The sequence below is a fragment of the Primulina eburnea genome, chromosome 2 (assembly GCF_022965805.1).
Source record: "Primulina eburnea isolate SZY01 chromosome 2, ASM2296580v1, whole genome shotgun sequence".
Lineage (NCBI taxonomy): Eukaryota > Viridiplantae > Streptophyta > Magnoliopsida > Lamiales > Gesneriaceae > Primulina > Primulina eburnea.
The window spans coordinates 43,435,792-43,452,894 of NC_133102.1; the positions used below are offsets into that span (position 1 = coordinate 43,435,792).

The following is a 17,103-nucleotide window of genomic DNA, read 5'->3' on the forward strand; positions in this document are numbered from 1 at the left end:
TACATTAAATTTTTATATTAATTAATTTTCTATAAAAAAAATTTAAACAAATATAGAGAATATTTTATTTATAAGATTTTTTTTCCAATAAATATGGTTTTTCTAATAATTTTTGGATGATATATTAGGGCCTAGATTTTGTGTGTATAAAACTCAAAAAGGTTATAATTTATGTAAGACAAAAACTTGTGTGAGACGGTCTTACATGTCGTATTTTGTGAGACAGATATCTTATTTCGGTCATCAATGAAAAAACATTACTTTTTATACTAAGAGTATTACTTTTTATTGTGAATATCAGTAGGGTTGAGTCATCTCACAAATAAAGATTCGTGAGACTGTCTCATAAGATATATACTCTTTATATAATACGTAAGCACATAAATATTGGAAAATGGGATTTTTCTAATTATTATTAATAATAATATTACTATATCATAGGTGAATAGGATAATTTATACCATTTTCTTATTTTTCTTAATTAATTCATATATATATATATTTTCTTATTACAAGATATTATGTTGTATTATATTTTTATTGAATGGAATATTATGTCATCTGTCATTACAGTGAAAGATTAAGTATATTTTGTGGGTTTCAATTTTCATCATCACTTCAATTATTTAAATAGAGTTTGTTTTCTTACGACACGTTTGGATCTTAATTTAGTTTAAAATAATAAAAATAACAAGGACATCTCACCTAATAAAAAGGATTTTCCTAAAAAGTTTAATTATTATTGAGAGAGGATAAAATTGTTTAGTGTTGAACAAAATAATATATGACGGTAAAAAAATTAAATTTTTTAAAGTTGAAAACTTGCTGACAGTTTGAATACAATATTTTAGTTTTTTTCTTTGGAAAGTTGTTTTTTTCTTCCTCATTATATTTAATTCTCAATAATTTTTTGTCAATTAAAACGAATCTTAATCTCGTTTTTTTATAATAAAAGAAATTGTAATTTTGGTCATTCGTTTTATAATTTTAAAATAGAAGATTTCAAGTTTATATCGAATTTCTTCGATCCAAAAACATCATCCCAAAGTGTTGAGACTAAAATATTTAAATAATAGCATTGATTAAAATCTAAAACAAAACAAACTAGCAGAGAACAATAAACTTGAAGTATTCTATATCTTCCAAGCTCCATAAGAAATATTTCTTTAATGTCTATCTTAAGGTAAAAACTTATGTGAGACAGTTTCACGGATCGTATTCGTGAGACGGATATCTTATTTGGGTCATCCATGAAAAAGCATGAATTTTTTTTATACTAAGAGTATTACTTTTAATTCTGAATATGTGTAGGGTTGATTCGTCTCACAAATTAAGATTCTTGAGACGGTCTCACATTAGACCCACTCTTATCTTAATAAAAATACTCGGATAAATACTACGTCATAAATGAAAAAAAAAATGATTGAATATCCACATAATTACTTTCCCCCAAAAAAATTATTAGATTTCTTATGAGACTGTCTCACGAATTTTTATTTTTGAGACGGGTCGACCCTTTCAATATTCACAATAAAAAGTAATACTTTTAGCATAAAAAAGTTGTACTTTTTCATGGATGACCCAAATAAGAGATCCGTAATACAAAATAAGACTCGTGAGATCGTCTCACACAAGCTTTTGCCAAAAAAATTGGAAACCAAAGATTTTGTCCACCACATTGAATAAACTCACAACAAATAAATAACACAAAAACTCTTGTGAAACGATTTTACGAGTTAATTTTATGAGATATCTTTTTTATTTGGGTTATATCCATGAAAAATATTATTTTTATTGTAAATAAAGACAAAAATGATTCGTCTCATGAATAAAGATCTACGAGATCATATCATAAAAGACAATAAAGAGAAACATACATAATATGATTTCTTGAAATTTATGTTAAAATTTGGATCCAACATTTTGTCTCTGGGGCTAAAATTTATGTTAAAATAACTTTTTACTAAAAAAGTTGTAGGTTGAGGCATTATTTTTTAATAATATAAATTGCATATACTTCAAATAAAATTTATTTTAACATCATTGCATATTAATAAAGATAATGATAGATCGGTTGTTCAAATAGTAAACCCCGAAGGACAAATATCTATATTGAAGTATTAATTAATTTCAAATGCTATATTGAATTTAGTCCATTTAATCGCTTTAAATAGCAATTAAATTATTCATAATAAAATTACTTTAATTAATGATATTTAATTGTACTTGAAAAATTAAATATTCGTATTTTTATTTATTATAAAATTTTAGATTAACAATCTCGTGTTTTCACATAAATAAAATATGCAATTATCCTCAAATAAAAAGGACAAACATAATAATCAACTCTATTTATTTATTTTCCAATGGAATTATGCTCTTTCAAAAGCTAAGCAAGCAGTGGGATACGCAGGAACAGAGAAAACAAGTAATATGCAGAATGCAAAAGCCAGGGAGAATGGATGTTTGTTTGTTAGTGTGTATTATGGTCTTGACACATTTTCTATTTATACACGCAGATAGCATCCATACGAAATGTCAAAAGCTGTCATTAATAGGGCAGTCGAAGCACCAAAAGTCAAACAAATGGAGCATCAACAGTCAGATCATGTGAAAGGTCTCAAAAGCATATGAAATGTCTCTTCCAAAAAAAAATGCAAAAGGTGACATAGATTAACTAGACGACTTTTTCCTTAATCGATCCGACATTCGACGTATCCAGAAAAGCGTCCTTGTTTGGTGAAATAATAAAACCACGATAATCATCCGCTTTGGTTGGTATAGTTTCCAAATGTTTTTTTCATAATAATATTATTATTATTCAGTGGGACTAACATTTTTTGTTTTAACGTTTGATCGAATTTATTTCATGCAAATTAATTCACTTAATTTTAATCTCATCAATCTTAGTCGATGGACTCCGCTTCTTGCTTATTTATCATCTTATCCAAAATTTAACCGATAAAACCAAATATTTTATTATTTATTCAATATTATTCTACGGCCTGCTAAAAACAACTCAGAGGTATACGAGGTCGGACACTATTCTATCAAGGGGATCTATTTCACCCTATTTTAAAATAATATTTCATTATTTAATCCAATGATTATAAATTAATCACGATTATTATTTTTCCACACTACTTATGCATTATGTCACATGAAAAAAAATTATGTGATTTTTAGTCCACATAAGCATAGACGAGTTGATAAAATTTAGAATGATAATCGTCGGAGTATTTCTCAATGAAATATAATGAGATATGTTCTGAAATCGGTGTTTGTTGTCCGCTCCTCCGTATATCTGCTTACTCTTACACATCCTTCGATTTACTTTTCTGTTGAGTCAAAAGACCTCTAACTCATATGAGAGGTTAAACACCATCCGTAAATTTTTTTTTCCCTGACTTATATGAGAGGTTTAACACCATCGAAAAAAAAATTATTTGATCTTACTTATTGGATCAAATATTAGAATATGCAATGCTAGGATGCAACTGACCAAGTGTGGAGTGATTTGATGGGGGAATGAATTGGGATTTTCCATTTATATAAAATAAACCACAGCCGCCTAAAACTCTTCTCAAAATTCAAAAATAAATCATGACTATTCAAAAGTTGAATTTGAGTGATTTGATGGGGGAATGAATTGGGATTCCAACTTGATTTAACTCCAAAAAAAAATTTTAAAATTTGATCAGTTTTATAATTTATAATAACTTAAAAAAACTTCGAGTCATTCCTTCATCTAGAGTTTTAAAAGTTAATATGATATTTAAAAAAGACATGTATAATACCAAAAAAAGAGTCATATAATTATCAGTCTTTAACTTAATTAATACTCCACACTTTTCCCATTCTGGAATTGCATAGAAATGATAGGTTTTGGTTCTAATTATTATATGGAGAAGAAGATGACTGGGAATCAACTTCAAACATAAATCAAAATCAATAGATAGTTAAAAAAAAAATAACTCAAAATTAATGCAGTCAATTAAAGTCACCCGTCCTCGAGAACCTCTCTGTGTACATGCATGCATGATGTGCTGCAGTACTTATAATGATATCGATGGAAGGGTACTATACCAGACAGGGAAACGTTGCAGCATGAGCATAACATTTCAGCTCCAGTTGGAGCAGCCGTTGGCCCTGTGCCGAGAGTTTTTGGTGCTTCTGCTGCTGTCACTGCTGCTATTCTTCTCTCGGCAGCAGCAGCTCTCTTTTCTCTTTCAGCATCTTGAATTCTTTTGTGTTCTTCCTGCGAAGACACAAACTAAGATGAGAACAGAGGATAATCCAAAGTGAAATTTGTGCTAGCGTGATTAGAGGACATAGACAAAGAGCAGAACCTCTTTGGACACTGTCACGGAACCACTGGATTGACCAATGAAAGTCTTCGATGTAACTGGGGCGTTCTGGGATTGAGCAGCTTCAGCCTGTTCATTATTGTCATGGGACACTTAATTAGAAATTGAAGCAAAATCCTTTGATTCTCAGTGATTATTTGAGAAGAATAAACGACAGATTAACTTCTGACATTTTATAGAAAGAAAATCCACACGGATCTTATGAAAAAGAATAAGATTTATAACTGTTTCAACCAACTCAATCAAATTAAGAAAACTACACAGTATCAGTATTGAACTATTTTGCTCCCAGTAAACAGGATGCATCGCCAGCGTCATGCTCAACACTAGTCACTGATTAACATTGCCACCAGTCTAGCAAGAACAGAAAATTCGTCCCCACAGCAAAAATAACTCAACAGCAGCAAAATATGTATTGAAACAAACTAGACGTTACAACCTTGAGCATTTAAATTTTAAAACATGAACAATTTTGAATGACGAATCCCACCTCCACTACCTTGGGCTAAGGACCAATCCACCACATGAAAGTGGCACTGACAATGCGACAAATGCCAAAAGACTTTTATCTTAATGTAACTCAAGGGGGATGTACATATACAACTATTGATTTTAATTGTTGTTTTATTACCAAAATAATTGTATAACTTGTGAATTTTTTAAAAAAGTAACAATATAAACAGAAATGAAATAAACCTGAGCTTTCTTCTCTCTTGCTTTCCGTAGCTTTTTCAACTCTTTCGCTTTGGCTTTTTTCTTAGCATCTTTCTCAGCCTGATCAAAATGTCAAAATATAACCTTAACAAGCAACGTAATATGAAAACAGGTAAAATATGATGGCATCTGGATGGCGATGATTGATATTCTAAGTGGTTTATCATCAAATTTTGATTATTGATGCCATATATGTTTTAGGGCCAATCCTGATGGGAATTTCACTCTCACAGTGAGTGGGAGCCGAGTTTCCAATGATGAAAGCCATCTATGGACGAAGGTTAAGGGAAACATGTCGAGCAAACCAGTCAAAACGAGTAAAGACTTCAGCAGGCAGCTGAATCCACATGTTGAGAATCTAGGTGTTAATTAATCGAGTAGACTTTAGTAACACTTGGTCCAAACACAAGGAATATTTCGAGTTTAATTTCTTTCGTTAGAAAAGACAAGAACCATTTGTATGTTTTTTAACGTAATAATACTTTCTAAATTATTTATATTTTAAATTTTGCATCTTCATAGAAAATCTGTCTTATTTCCTCTCTCTTTCATTACCACATTTAGGGCTTTGTCCTCCCCTTTCAAAATTGACAAATGAAAGAAATTTCCGTTTAATCCTTGGAAGATTTCTGTACTCCCCTTGTCTTGTTGCTTCACCCTTACACATATGGCTGGACTAGAGCAACAAAAACCTGCTCATTTTTTCAATGTTGACAGAGTTTCAATGAAATTAATATGTTCTAGAAAGAGCTGAGCTTGAATATTGGCTCTATCTGAACTTGAACACGACACTATAGTTTTTTCAAAAAATCAAACCATGCTTAAGCTTGACTCGTTTAGTACAAGGTTCGACTTAAGCCTGAAAAAAAATGTATTCCGCTTGATTCGATCTGGTAGCACTCTTAAGCCAGAGTGATACACAAATTGTAGACAAAGTTCATAAAATATGACATCAGTTATCCGCAAGCAACTATCGAATAAAACTTAAGGGATCATAAAATTAAGTCAATACAACTTAATGGAAAAGTTGAAAAGATTTTGTGAAGCAATGCCATTTTACCTGCTTAGCAGCTTGAGTTTCTTCCATCTCTTTTGTCAACGCACTAGGCACTTGAGCAGCCTGCCAATCCCACTTCTCAAGGTTTAATGCCATAAACCGTCTAAAAGTATTCCTCGCCTCTTTCTCACTGGCAAGCATATATGGTGTTTGACCCCTCTCATCTCTGATGCAAGGATCCAGACCATTTTCTAAAAGTTCTAAAATTTTCTGAGAATTTCCCGACTTTGCTGCTTCATGTAAAGGCGTAGCTGTGCTGATATCAGTATTCTCATTTTTGGTTTCCAGAGACATAGACAAACCATCTATATTAGCATCCTCATTTTTTATTTCCAGAGATACAGACAAACCATCTATTTCCTTCAAAACAGCCAAGGTCTCAGAGATACAAGTACCCTCCAAATTTTCTTTTGACTCTGTGTTGCTGGATTCAACACAGCTGTCATTTCCAATGCTTACACCAGAAAATGAGTCCTCTTGTGTACTGGAGGGGGCTGTTTCCTCACTAATCTCATAAGCAATATGCGTCAGTAAGCCATATACTCGCCTAGCTTCCTTAAAGGTAGGCCTCCTAACAGACAATGGAATATTCCTAATGGCATGATGTAGACATACAAAATAAGGCTTTTCTCCATCGAAAAGAAGTTGACGATTATTCGAAGGAGCGTGAATAAAAATACAGGATGCAACAGCAAAATAAGGCTTCCATGAAGTAAGCAACTCTTGAACATCCTGGTTATGGCAAAAAAGGAATTACAACATTATCCCAACGATATAAGTATTGGAAAGGTTCGCAGTTTGATATATACATATTTATGTCCAGGAGGAAGTGTTACGAGGTTGAATATGACTCAATAAGACCCTTTTCTTGAGGAATTGAATTGAGTTTAAATAAAAGTACTAACAACATTTTAAACAAACGTGGTAGATAAAGACTTTATAGAATGATGTGGGAAAAAGAAATTTTATCACAAAGTCAAATGGACAATAATGCAGGTTGTAAGTGTTTCCACCAGACAGATGCAAAACTAAACTTGGCAGCTAAAGAACATCATCCAACAAGCTATGTAGAAGGATGTAGAAGACGGACAGCAAACAGAAATTAATCACACTTGTCAAGGAATTTATAAAGTTCTCTACTTTGGAATGTGAGGATGTAGATACCATAAAATAGCATTAAAGTAGTAAAATTTCTCAACTCTGGCCAACGATCAACACCTCATACCTTCTTAAGAGCAAATTCATTATATCGACGAAGTGAAGCTCCAGCAGAATGAATACCACGCCCACCTGCATCTTTTGATGACTGCTTTTTACCGGCCTTGGCCCTGACAACATATCTGCAGGTTCATGCACAAAAGCACAAATTTAGAAAAATATAACATTCATGACCATAAAGAAATACATTAACTTTGCAGGATGTGAAGCAACTTACAATATGCAAAAGCGGGCTAATGTCTATAGGCCAAAACGTTCAGCTCAAATAATATCTTATACATCATTTTCAACAAATTAACAAAAAACAGCTCCAAAAATATCAACGTGTTAACCAACAAACCAGAAGAAACTATTTTCACTTAATCAACTTCTCTTAGTTCACCAAAGTTTACACAAGATTGGAAATGAACTTTATCATGAAAAACACGGAATTATTTTCAGAAATAATGTACTAAATTTGCTAAACAGTTATAAAGTGAATAGCTGTGGGATGGCACTAACCTGTGGAATGTTTTATGAGCCACAAGAGAGTTTCCATCGAAGACGCAGCCAGCAAAATGTCCGCCCCTCGCAAGTAAAACAATCCGCAAACAGGTGTTATCTCTAGGTTCATGAACTATGTATTTCAGCTTTTCAATCACTTGCTTATGAGACAAATGCAGCACTCCCCAACCACCATCCATGTCAAGCTTTTGGTCATTTTCAAATGAAATATTTTCAGACTCAACGAGAACTAGACATCTCCAAACCGAAACTCTCTCCCCTGTTTGTAACTGCATAAATATCTTACTTTTCAAAACTCCACTGTTTCCACTCTGTCTATCAACGATAACACCATTCTCTCTCTCTTCTTCATCTTCTGATCCTGAGATACTTGATATGTCATAGTCTTTGCATAGAGAATCAGACGTCGTTTCATCAAAATCTTCCTCGCGGATGCTACTTTTTCCAGAAATACTTAGCTTTATCTGAGATCAGATAGCCAAAAAAGTAAATCAAGGGGTTAAACCAGAATGGAATACTGGGCACCAATGAGGTTAAATAAGTACATTTATATTCACAGGCACTTGAACAGGGCAAAACAAATAAATCGTCATGGGGGCAATTCCAGCGGATCATAAAAATTTATCCAGTCCACCCGTGTGCAATCACAAGGTCAATTCCATTTTGTATAAAAAAATTCCGAAGCCCATACCAGAAGCAAACATAAAAGGGTTAAATGAATCAGCTCCATGCCTTTTTCACAATAAGAGCACAAGAAAAAAATAAAAACCAAATGGAATTTTCCTTTAACTAATTTCCAAATCACAATTGAATCCATCCAATTATATCGGACACTTTCGCGTTCGTTTGCACACTGATACCAATACCTAGTAACGTGAGACCTCATACATCCGTAAATTATTTTCTTACCATCAAACTAAGGTATCGTATAAGGTGACAATCATTAAATTCTCAAACATGATGCAAATCATCTTCATTTCATCAAATTAAGAATTACGGTACTTCAACAACACACAGACTCATGCTTCCATTATTATCATTGTTCTTAAAAGAATACTTCCGAACACGTAGTTATACAAGCCTCTCACCCTTGATATACCGCAAAAATAAAATTAAAAAAAAAATACCAATAGTAAAATCAATTACATACATTGAAACGATGTAGGTCGGATTTAAAGTGAAATCTTTGGTCTTGGAGAGACTCGAACTCCGCCTTACACGTATTGCAAGACCATCTCTGCATAGATTTCAAATTAATATTGCTATCCACGTTATTACTGTAAGGAACACCAGCAAGATCATTGTCAATAAGTTTCTCTCTCGATTCTAGTTCCAATTCTACGTCTTCCAAGGATAGGAAGGAGAGACGGGAGGAATCGGAATCCGGTAAAGAAGAGGAAGGACCCTTGAGTAGGAGGCAGGAATCGAAGAAATCCTGCGAAACTTCGAAGACCGAACGATGGCGTTTTTGCTCGTCTTGATTGTGCTGCTTTCCAGCACGCGTTTTAGTTGGTTTATACACGGCGGCGGCGGAAGAGGAGGAGACGGCCGACGAGCCAGTGGTGGCCATTGTCGTGGAATTGTGAGGAGTTTATATTATATTTATTATACTCCACAATGAGGGCATTAAAAACAAACATCTCTTCCTATTTCAATAAAAAAAATTAGGAAAATATAAATAAAATGTTTACGAAATAAATATTACATAATAATGTTTATGTAAAAATTAAAATAAATATATTTTTAATTAAGACAAAAACTTGTGTGAGACGGTCTCACGGGTCGTATTTGTAAGACGGATCTTTTATTTGGATCAACCATGAAAAAGTATTACTTTTTATGTTAAGAGTATTACTTTTTATTGTGAATATGGATAAGATTGACTCGTCTCATAAATTATGATCCGTGAGACGGTCTCATATGGAACTCACTCTTTAAGTAGTTGTGCTAGTTTTTTATTTTTATTTTGGGATTTAATATTTTTTATTGTTTCATGAGTTTATGATTTCATTAGGCTGATTGTAAATGATAATATTGGGCAAATTTCAAATATATATATACATATATGTATGTATGCATTTATAAACTTTCGGATCAACCACAAATTATTTTATTAAATGAATGATTAATTCTCTAATATTTATGTTGTCTATAAAATTTTGTTAATCATATCAGTAACAACTGCAACAGTAGAAAATAAATTATCGAAGTTAAAGTTAACAAACACTATTTTCGATCAACAATATCACAAGATATATTAAATAAATTAGTTATATTGTCGATTGATAAATAAATAGTCCGATAACTGGATTATACGTATTTGATAAATATTTTCGTCTCTAAAATAGTTAGAAACATTATTTTAAATATTTTTTGACTTGTTATTGATGTAATATTTTTTTTGGTATATTTATATATTGTTTATTATATTTTTTATTAGTTAAATAAACTTTAAAGTTATTTATTGCAATAAGAGAACTTTTTTGTAATTTTTGCATCAAGTCTGATCGAATACAAGCACGGTTCTGAAGGGAGAAAACTTGTTTATTCAAATAAAAAAACAAAGCCCCTTGTAATAAAGTGTTTTAGTTAAAAGATTTAGATAAAAGAAAGAAATTGTAATGAAACTTTTTAAAACGTGGTTCACTCCATTTGTGAAAGACTTAAAGTTCTTCGAAACATTGAGTTCAAAAGTTGAGCTAAAAAAACAAAAAAATTTGGAAAAAAAAAAGGAAGAAGAAAACATTAGAACAATGATTGATATTATAGTTCATACCCGTGAAACTTTCTTCTTTTTAAATTTTTTATAGTTCATTAGGATGCAAAAGAAATTGGATGTCTTTAAAAAGGTGAGTACTAATTTCAATTGTTTTGTAACAAAAATATATGCAAGACGGTCTCACGGGTCAGTTTTATGAGACACATATTCTATTTCGGTTATTCATTAAAAAAAAAATTATTTTTTATCATATAATGAGGAAGATGATTTAGATGAAAAAGAGAATATTGAATCAAAGTCTAAAAAAATTAGAGAATGTTCATGCTTTTAAGTTTATATAGTATAATCGTAGGAAACTATTAATGATTGTGATTTTTAGAATTATTGTAGTTCTTGTAGAACATAATATTTTTTAATGTATTTAGACTTAAAATTTTATTATATTTTTATAGTTTTTTTTTTCTATTTTTTGGTTTGAGAGTTGAAAATATATTAAAAATGCAAAAAAACTCTTAAGCTCCCAATTGCACTTCTGCATATTTGATTATACAAATCGGTAAGCACACTTATCTTTAGCCTAATTTCTGGAGAAGATATTCAATGGAACATAGAAGGTCTAAAAATATGAAGCTTACATTTGAGATTACATATTCAAATAAAATAATCAATTCTGTATGATTTTATATGATACGAGATAAATGAAAATAGGCAATTTGCGCATTACACAATACTGTCAAAATTAATCTACAATAGCATGCAGTTTGGCTACAAATTGATCATATGAAAAGACATTTAATGTACCTCCACAAACCATCTTCGCATCTATTACACAAACGCGATGCTGCAAAGTTGGTATGAAAGAAATGTCGCATTTTCTTGCGAAGTTCTTACCTTTAAACATAGGATTTTACGAGTTAGATTCCTAAAGTCAGGACTATAAAGATAGAATAGGACGTTCTGCGTTAGTTTGGGCAGATGCCCATGGGGTCAGCAGTCTCAGCTATCCAAGGGTGTTCCATGATCTTTTGAAGAGAGAGCCGTTTTGACGAGTCCTTTACAAGAAGCTGCACAAGTTTTTAAGCCCAGTTAAAGCAGCAAGCAGGATGGAGAAAATATTTACATTGTCATTGTTGGAATATCAAGGAAATAAATATAACTTTGAGGTAATATCGCAACGGAACATTACAAGTATAATCAACTATTGAATAAGATGTAAAACGATATTTGTTGTGGGTATTTCACCCCAATACGGGCTACATCAGCTCTAGAGCTCTCAAAGAGATTACTTCTTTATTGATAACAAAGTGTACAAGAAAATTGACAATATAAAATATTTCACTCAGCACATTGTTATTTTAACACTAACTTTTTTTCCACCAATCATATTCTCTCCAAAGATAAGCATTCTTTAAGAAAATCTCACACTAAATCTTCTACTTTACTTCTACAATGAGCATTCTTCAAGAAAATCTCACACTAAATTTTCTATTTTACTTCTACACTTGTCATTGTAGAGGAGAGGATTTTGTATTTTGGTGTGATTTGAGAGTGAAGAATTTATATATGAGGTTTGGAGAAAAAAACAAAACATTATACATCATTGCTTACATAATCAAACCTAACTAGCAATTTTTGAATAACACAACACAAGTTTATTTTTAAAAAATGAAATGTTTTGAATTTAAATTTGGCTTGATTACTTATCAATTCTCCATCAAACACATTTTGTGAATTCGATGAGAGCTGCACTCTACAGTATTCCAACTTCTCGTATGCCTCAATTGCTGCAATGAACTCCGCTTCAGTGGTTGACAATGTAACAAACTTTTGCAACTCCATATATTTCTTCTGCGACAACAAGGTATTTTTGGCATATCTATTTCGATGGATTTCCATGTCAATAATTCTTTTTGTTGGCCCAAACTCCTGAATAGAAAATGTCTTGCTTTAATTGCTTCTTTAGGCCTTTGATTTCAGAAGAATCTTTGTCAACTATAAACATGTCATCTACGTAGAACAGAAGCATCATCAAATCATCATCAGAGGTTTTTCTAACAAACACACAATAGTCTATAGTGATTTTCTTGAATCTTTGTTGAGTTATTATAGATTCAAACTAATTGTAATATTGTCTCGGTGCTTGCTTGAGACCGTACGTACTTTTCTTTAGTCTGCACACGAGGTCCTCTTTCCCTTCCTCTGCAAAATTCTCTAGTTGCTCCATATAGATTTTTTCCTCCAAATCTCCCTGAATGAATGCAGTCTTAACATCCATTTGTTCCACCTCCAGTTCAACTCAGCTGCTAACCCTAGCACATTCTCATGCAAGGATTGCATTTCATCTTGCATGACCTTCATCCACTTATTCATGTGTTCACCGGTAATAGAGTCTTGGAAGCTCTCCGGTTATCCCCATCAAGTTAGCATGATATATTGTTGAGGGTCAATCATTTAGATCCACTCTGTTGTTTTGGCATCCAACTCCTGTCTTTCATCATTTGATATATAACAATTAACATAAGTAACACACTCAAATATCCGCAAATGATTATAGGAAACTTCGTTATCTTGTCATACTTGCTCGGGGACATCATAATGGAGAGGAACATAACACGAGCAATTCAATATATATGTGGCAGCAACCACGACCTCACCTCAGAATTCTTTAAACAACTTTGCATGTGAGAGCATGCTTTTGACTCTTTCTGCAGTGTTCTAAAACTCCAAACTAGCGCCTAGAGCCTAGAACCTTTTCGGTGCGGTCAAGCAGGCGATTGGCCCACAAGATCTGAGTGCATGAACTCTTTAATGATATCAAGTTTTGTTTTTTTGGCTTAGCAGTTAGTGCGTAGTTTGGTATAAACCTGCTTTATATCGGGTAGAATAAGATAGACATCAGTATTTATAGTTGTTCACCCCAATATTAGGTTACGTCCACTCTAGAACTCTCAAGGGAATTACTTTTTTATTTATAACAAAGAAGACAAGATATTTCTCTCAAGGTAATACAAAATATTTCACTCAAAACACTCTTATTTTAATGTTCATTTTCTCCCCACTAATCATATTCCTTCCAATGATAAACAATCCTCAAGAAAATCTCACAATACATCCTCTATTTCAATTCTACACTTATGATTGTAGAAGAAGATTTTGTGTTTTAGTGTGATTTGAGAATGAAGAATAGATGAGTATTTATAAGTGAGGTTTGGAGAAGAAGAAAAAAATATATACATCATTGCTTACATAATAAAATCTACCAATTTTTTACCAACAAAACACGTGTTTATTTTTAAAAAATTTGTGCTTTGAATTCAAATTTGGCTTGATTACTTAGCCGTTGTCTCATCATGAAAGTGACATTAAATCAATGCCATATTTTACCTGGCTAATGAGATTTTTGGCTTCGGCAGACACTTCAGGAGTGGAAGGAAAGCTAAGGTCAACTTTCATAATCCTAAAAAGGTCCAGAAAAATTATTATAATCTACTGATTCAATGGCAGATACATGTAACTACTAGGTAAATAAAAAAAGAGCTTATTTCATACCTTCGAAATGTGTCGGACTGACTTTCAGCCTCAAATGGAGGCACACCATATAAAAATTCATAGCAGAGAACACCTAATGTCCAATTATCCACTGAATAGTCATGGGCCTTGTTCTCCACCATTTCTGGTGCTAAATAGTCTAGAGTTCCACACATGGTGTGTCTTTTGCTTCTGGATTGTACAGACCAACCAAAGTCTGCAATCTTGAGCCGACCCTATGAGTGATGCATAAAGTTAACAAATATTTGAAGATTCCAAAATTTCTTTCATTTCGTGGCGAAGATAAAGGGGGGGAATTCGGAAATTACTTCATAGTCCAGCAAGTTCACTTCTTTATTTTGCCTTACAACTGATATGCACTAGCTTCCTGTTCATAACTTTGATATTCATAACATGCAATCTGATTCTGTCAATAAACTATGTAGTTTAAATTGTTACAATTGCACCCATTTTAGCATTTATTTGTGCACCACATTTAGTCCAACTAAGTGGTGGTACTTGTTCTGGGAAATAAAGCTCATAGACCACTAGTTGACAAAGGGCATTACCTCATGATCGAGCAACAAATTTTCCGGTTTGATATCCCTGTGAATCACATGCTTTTCGTGACAGTACGCCAAAGCTTGTGTGAGACTTGCTATGTACTAATTTTCAAATAAATCATCAATTGTCAGAACACAATTTTAATGTTAAAAAACACATGTAGTAGATAGTAAATAGCACATTACCAGAAATTAAAGAGCTACTGAAGAACCCAAGTTCAGAAATGCTTGGTAAACAATAGCTGTATCCAAATTTATTATGTACCGTGCTATTCATAACATATGTTGTTCGTTTTAAGAGAGATTTTAATGATCAATCACAAGATAAAAAGACATCGGTAATATCTAGATCCGTCATAAATGGAAAACAAATTATACACCACACATAAATGCATAAACCACATTTACTTATGCCATTCAAACCTTTAAAAAAAACAAATGGTATTTAAGAGAGGGTTTCCGTGTATAGTAATATCCTCCCAAGATTTCTAAGGACTTCAAACTCCCAGTTTTTAAATAAACTTTTGAATAAATTACTCCATAACATTAGAAGTCTACAGCTCCTTCTCACTTCAAATGCAAAACAAGTTTTAGATGCTTCAAGAACCATATCATTTATTTGTGCTATCAAATTTGAAAATCTCCCCGTTCTATATCACATTCCTGGTGGATCAAAATGCTAAATTTTCTCCATTAAAAATATAGAAGCGTACGCACAAACATAAAATGAGAAGGCATTATGATTACAGTGGCCGCTTGTCTCTCGGGAAGGAGGTGTGATTTCCGCAGTTCTTTGTACAGCTCACCCCCATGAGCATACTCCAGGATCAAGAAAATCCGTTCGTCATCATGGAACCATCCGTAGAGTCTCAGGACGTTTGGGTGGCGGAGGCTTATTTGGATCTCCATTTCTCTTCTCAGCTGATGGAACAATCTGTACTTCTCGATTTGCACCTTAAATATCACCTTCAACGCCACTATATACTTACTCTAAAACCCCAAAGAGCAAACTGTAAATCCCAAAATATAAAAATTTCGAAACAGTTACTCAATAAAACTACGAATGCGATCACCTACCTTGATTTCACGAGCTAGGTAGACTCGGCCGAATTTACCTTTGCCCAGGGGTTTCCCGATTTCAAAATCGTCGATTGTCCATTGCTTTTTGGGAGTTTTGGGTGGGTTTTTTGGGGGTTTTGGGGGATGAGGAGCCATTTGCGACGAGCAATTGGGTAATCGAAGAATTTAGGGCAATGTTGGCGATTCAAAATGGATTGTGAACGGGAAAATGGGGGATTTGAATTAGCAACTGGCCATGTTGGAATTAGACCGTTGCGTAACCCCAGTACGGGTCGGATCACACAACGTGGTTTGTTCTCGAGCCCACCCGAAAAGAATCCATAACACTCTTGTTTGGGTGTAGTTAATTCAGAAATTCGATTTTATTTGTATAAAAGTATCTAATATTTTATGGGGAATTTGTCAATAAATCCCTATTTCCATTCTCAACCTTCTCTTTACTCCATACCCCACTAAAACTTTGTTTCAACTCCCCATATCTCTCAAATTTCCAAATTTGCCATTATATCTTCATTTTAAATAATTGATTTTTTCTTTTTTAAATAATGGCCCATCATGCTTCCGAAAAATAAATCAAATCTTTTACCTCTTTGACCGGAGTACCACCGGGTTATATCCACCGGATTTTACGAACTGCTCCTCACAGTCCAACCACGCGATCGCAACCGATGGTTCCTAAGCAGATTCCTTCAGCAATACTTGACACAACTCTAATTCGTTTCCTACCTTAGAGTGTACAGTAAAAGATAAAATTTTGAAAATAATACATGAGAGGGGCTAAGAGCAAAAGATCTCTTTATTCAAACACAGAACATTTATTATTACATAGTAACCTCCTGTAGAGGAGGAGAAACTTGTTAGCTACTAATAGTAGCTGAACTTTCTACACACATAAACTTGAAAGAAAATATTACAAAAGATTTTGAAGAAAAATGAAGAGGTTGATCGATGCCTTCATCTTCTTTCTGCTTCTTTATTTATAGAAGGCTTTCTTCGGATTTGAAACTCGAACTTCAAATCTTGATAAGCATATGGACCATGTAGTGGTTGAGTGGTCCTTTTAAGATGGTCCCTCCACTTGATTTGTCTTCTTCTAGATTATTAATCTAGAAACAGTCATTTCTTGCAATTTTATCTGTCTGCATAAATAGTTTATATGCACCTGGATCAGATCAGCTTGTATTTCTTTTCCTGTTTCTTCGAGCTTCTTTTGAAATTCTTTGAAATTTTTCAGCTCTTTTCTTGTTCCCTTAATCCTTTTCCTGGAAACTCTGAGATATGCAAAATACATTTTGTTTCCAAGTTTGGTGGTCCTTCTTTTCTTGGTGGGATGCTCACATGTTCTTTTTAATT

General features: G+C 32.9%; 2 protein-coding genes across 2 annotated transcripts; both read right to left on the reverse strand.

The window, feature by feature from the left end:
- Nucleotides 1-3,930: 3,930 nt before the first annotated feature.
- LOC140823417 (uncharacterized) lies at nucleotides 3,931-9,468 on the reverse strand. The gene is made up of 7 exons (XM_073184754.1): nucleotides 9,011-9,468; nucleotides 7,858-8,324; nucleotides 7,364-7,478; nucleotides 6,142-6,870; nucleotides 5,064-5,141; nucleotides 4,350-4,436; nucleotides 3,931-4,258 (listed from the first exon to the last, which is right to left on the reverse strand). The coding sequence occupies exons 1-7, from the start codon at nucleotides 9,428-9,430 to the stop codon at nucleotides 4,001-4,003; spliced, it is 2,154 nt and encodes a 717-aa protein (XP_073040855.1). The 5' UTR covers nucleotides 9,431-9,468; the 3' UTR covers nucleotides 3,931-4,000.
- A 1,780-nt stretch (nucleotides 9,469-11,248) lies between these two features.
- On the reverse strand, nucleotides 11,249-16,032 carry LOC140824756 (serine/threonine-protein kinase Aurora-3-like). Its single transcript, XM_073186306.1, has 6 exons — nucleotides 15,748-16,032; nucleotides 15,418-15,660; nucleotides 14,677-14,772; nucleotides 14,129-14,343; nucleotides 13,964-14,036; nucleotides 11,249-11,643 (listed from the first exon to the last, which is right to left on the reverse strand). The coding sequence occupies exons 1-6, from the start codon at nucleotides 15,883-15,885 to the stop codon at nucleotides 11,542-11,544; spliced, it is 867 nt and encodes a 288-aa protein (XP_073042407.1). The 5' UTR covers nucleotides 15,886-16,032; the 3' UTR covers nucleotides 11,249-11,541.
- Between the last annotated feature and the right edge of the window lie 1,071 nt (nucleotides 16,033-17,103).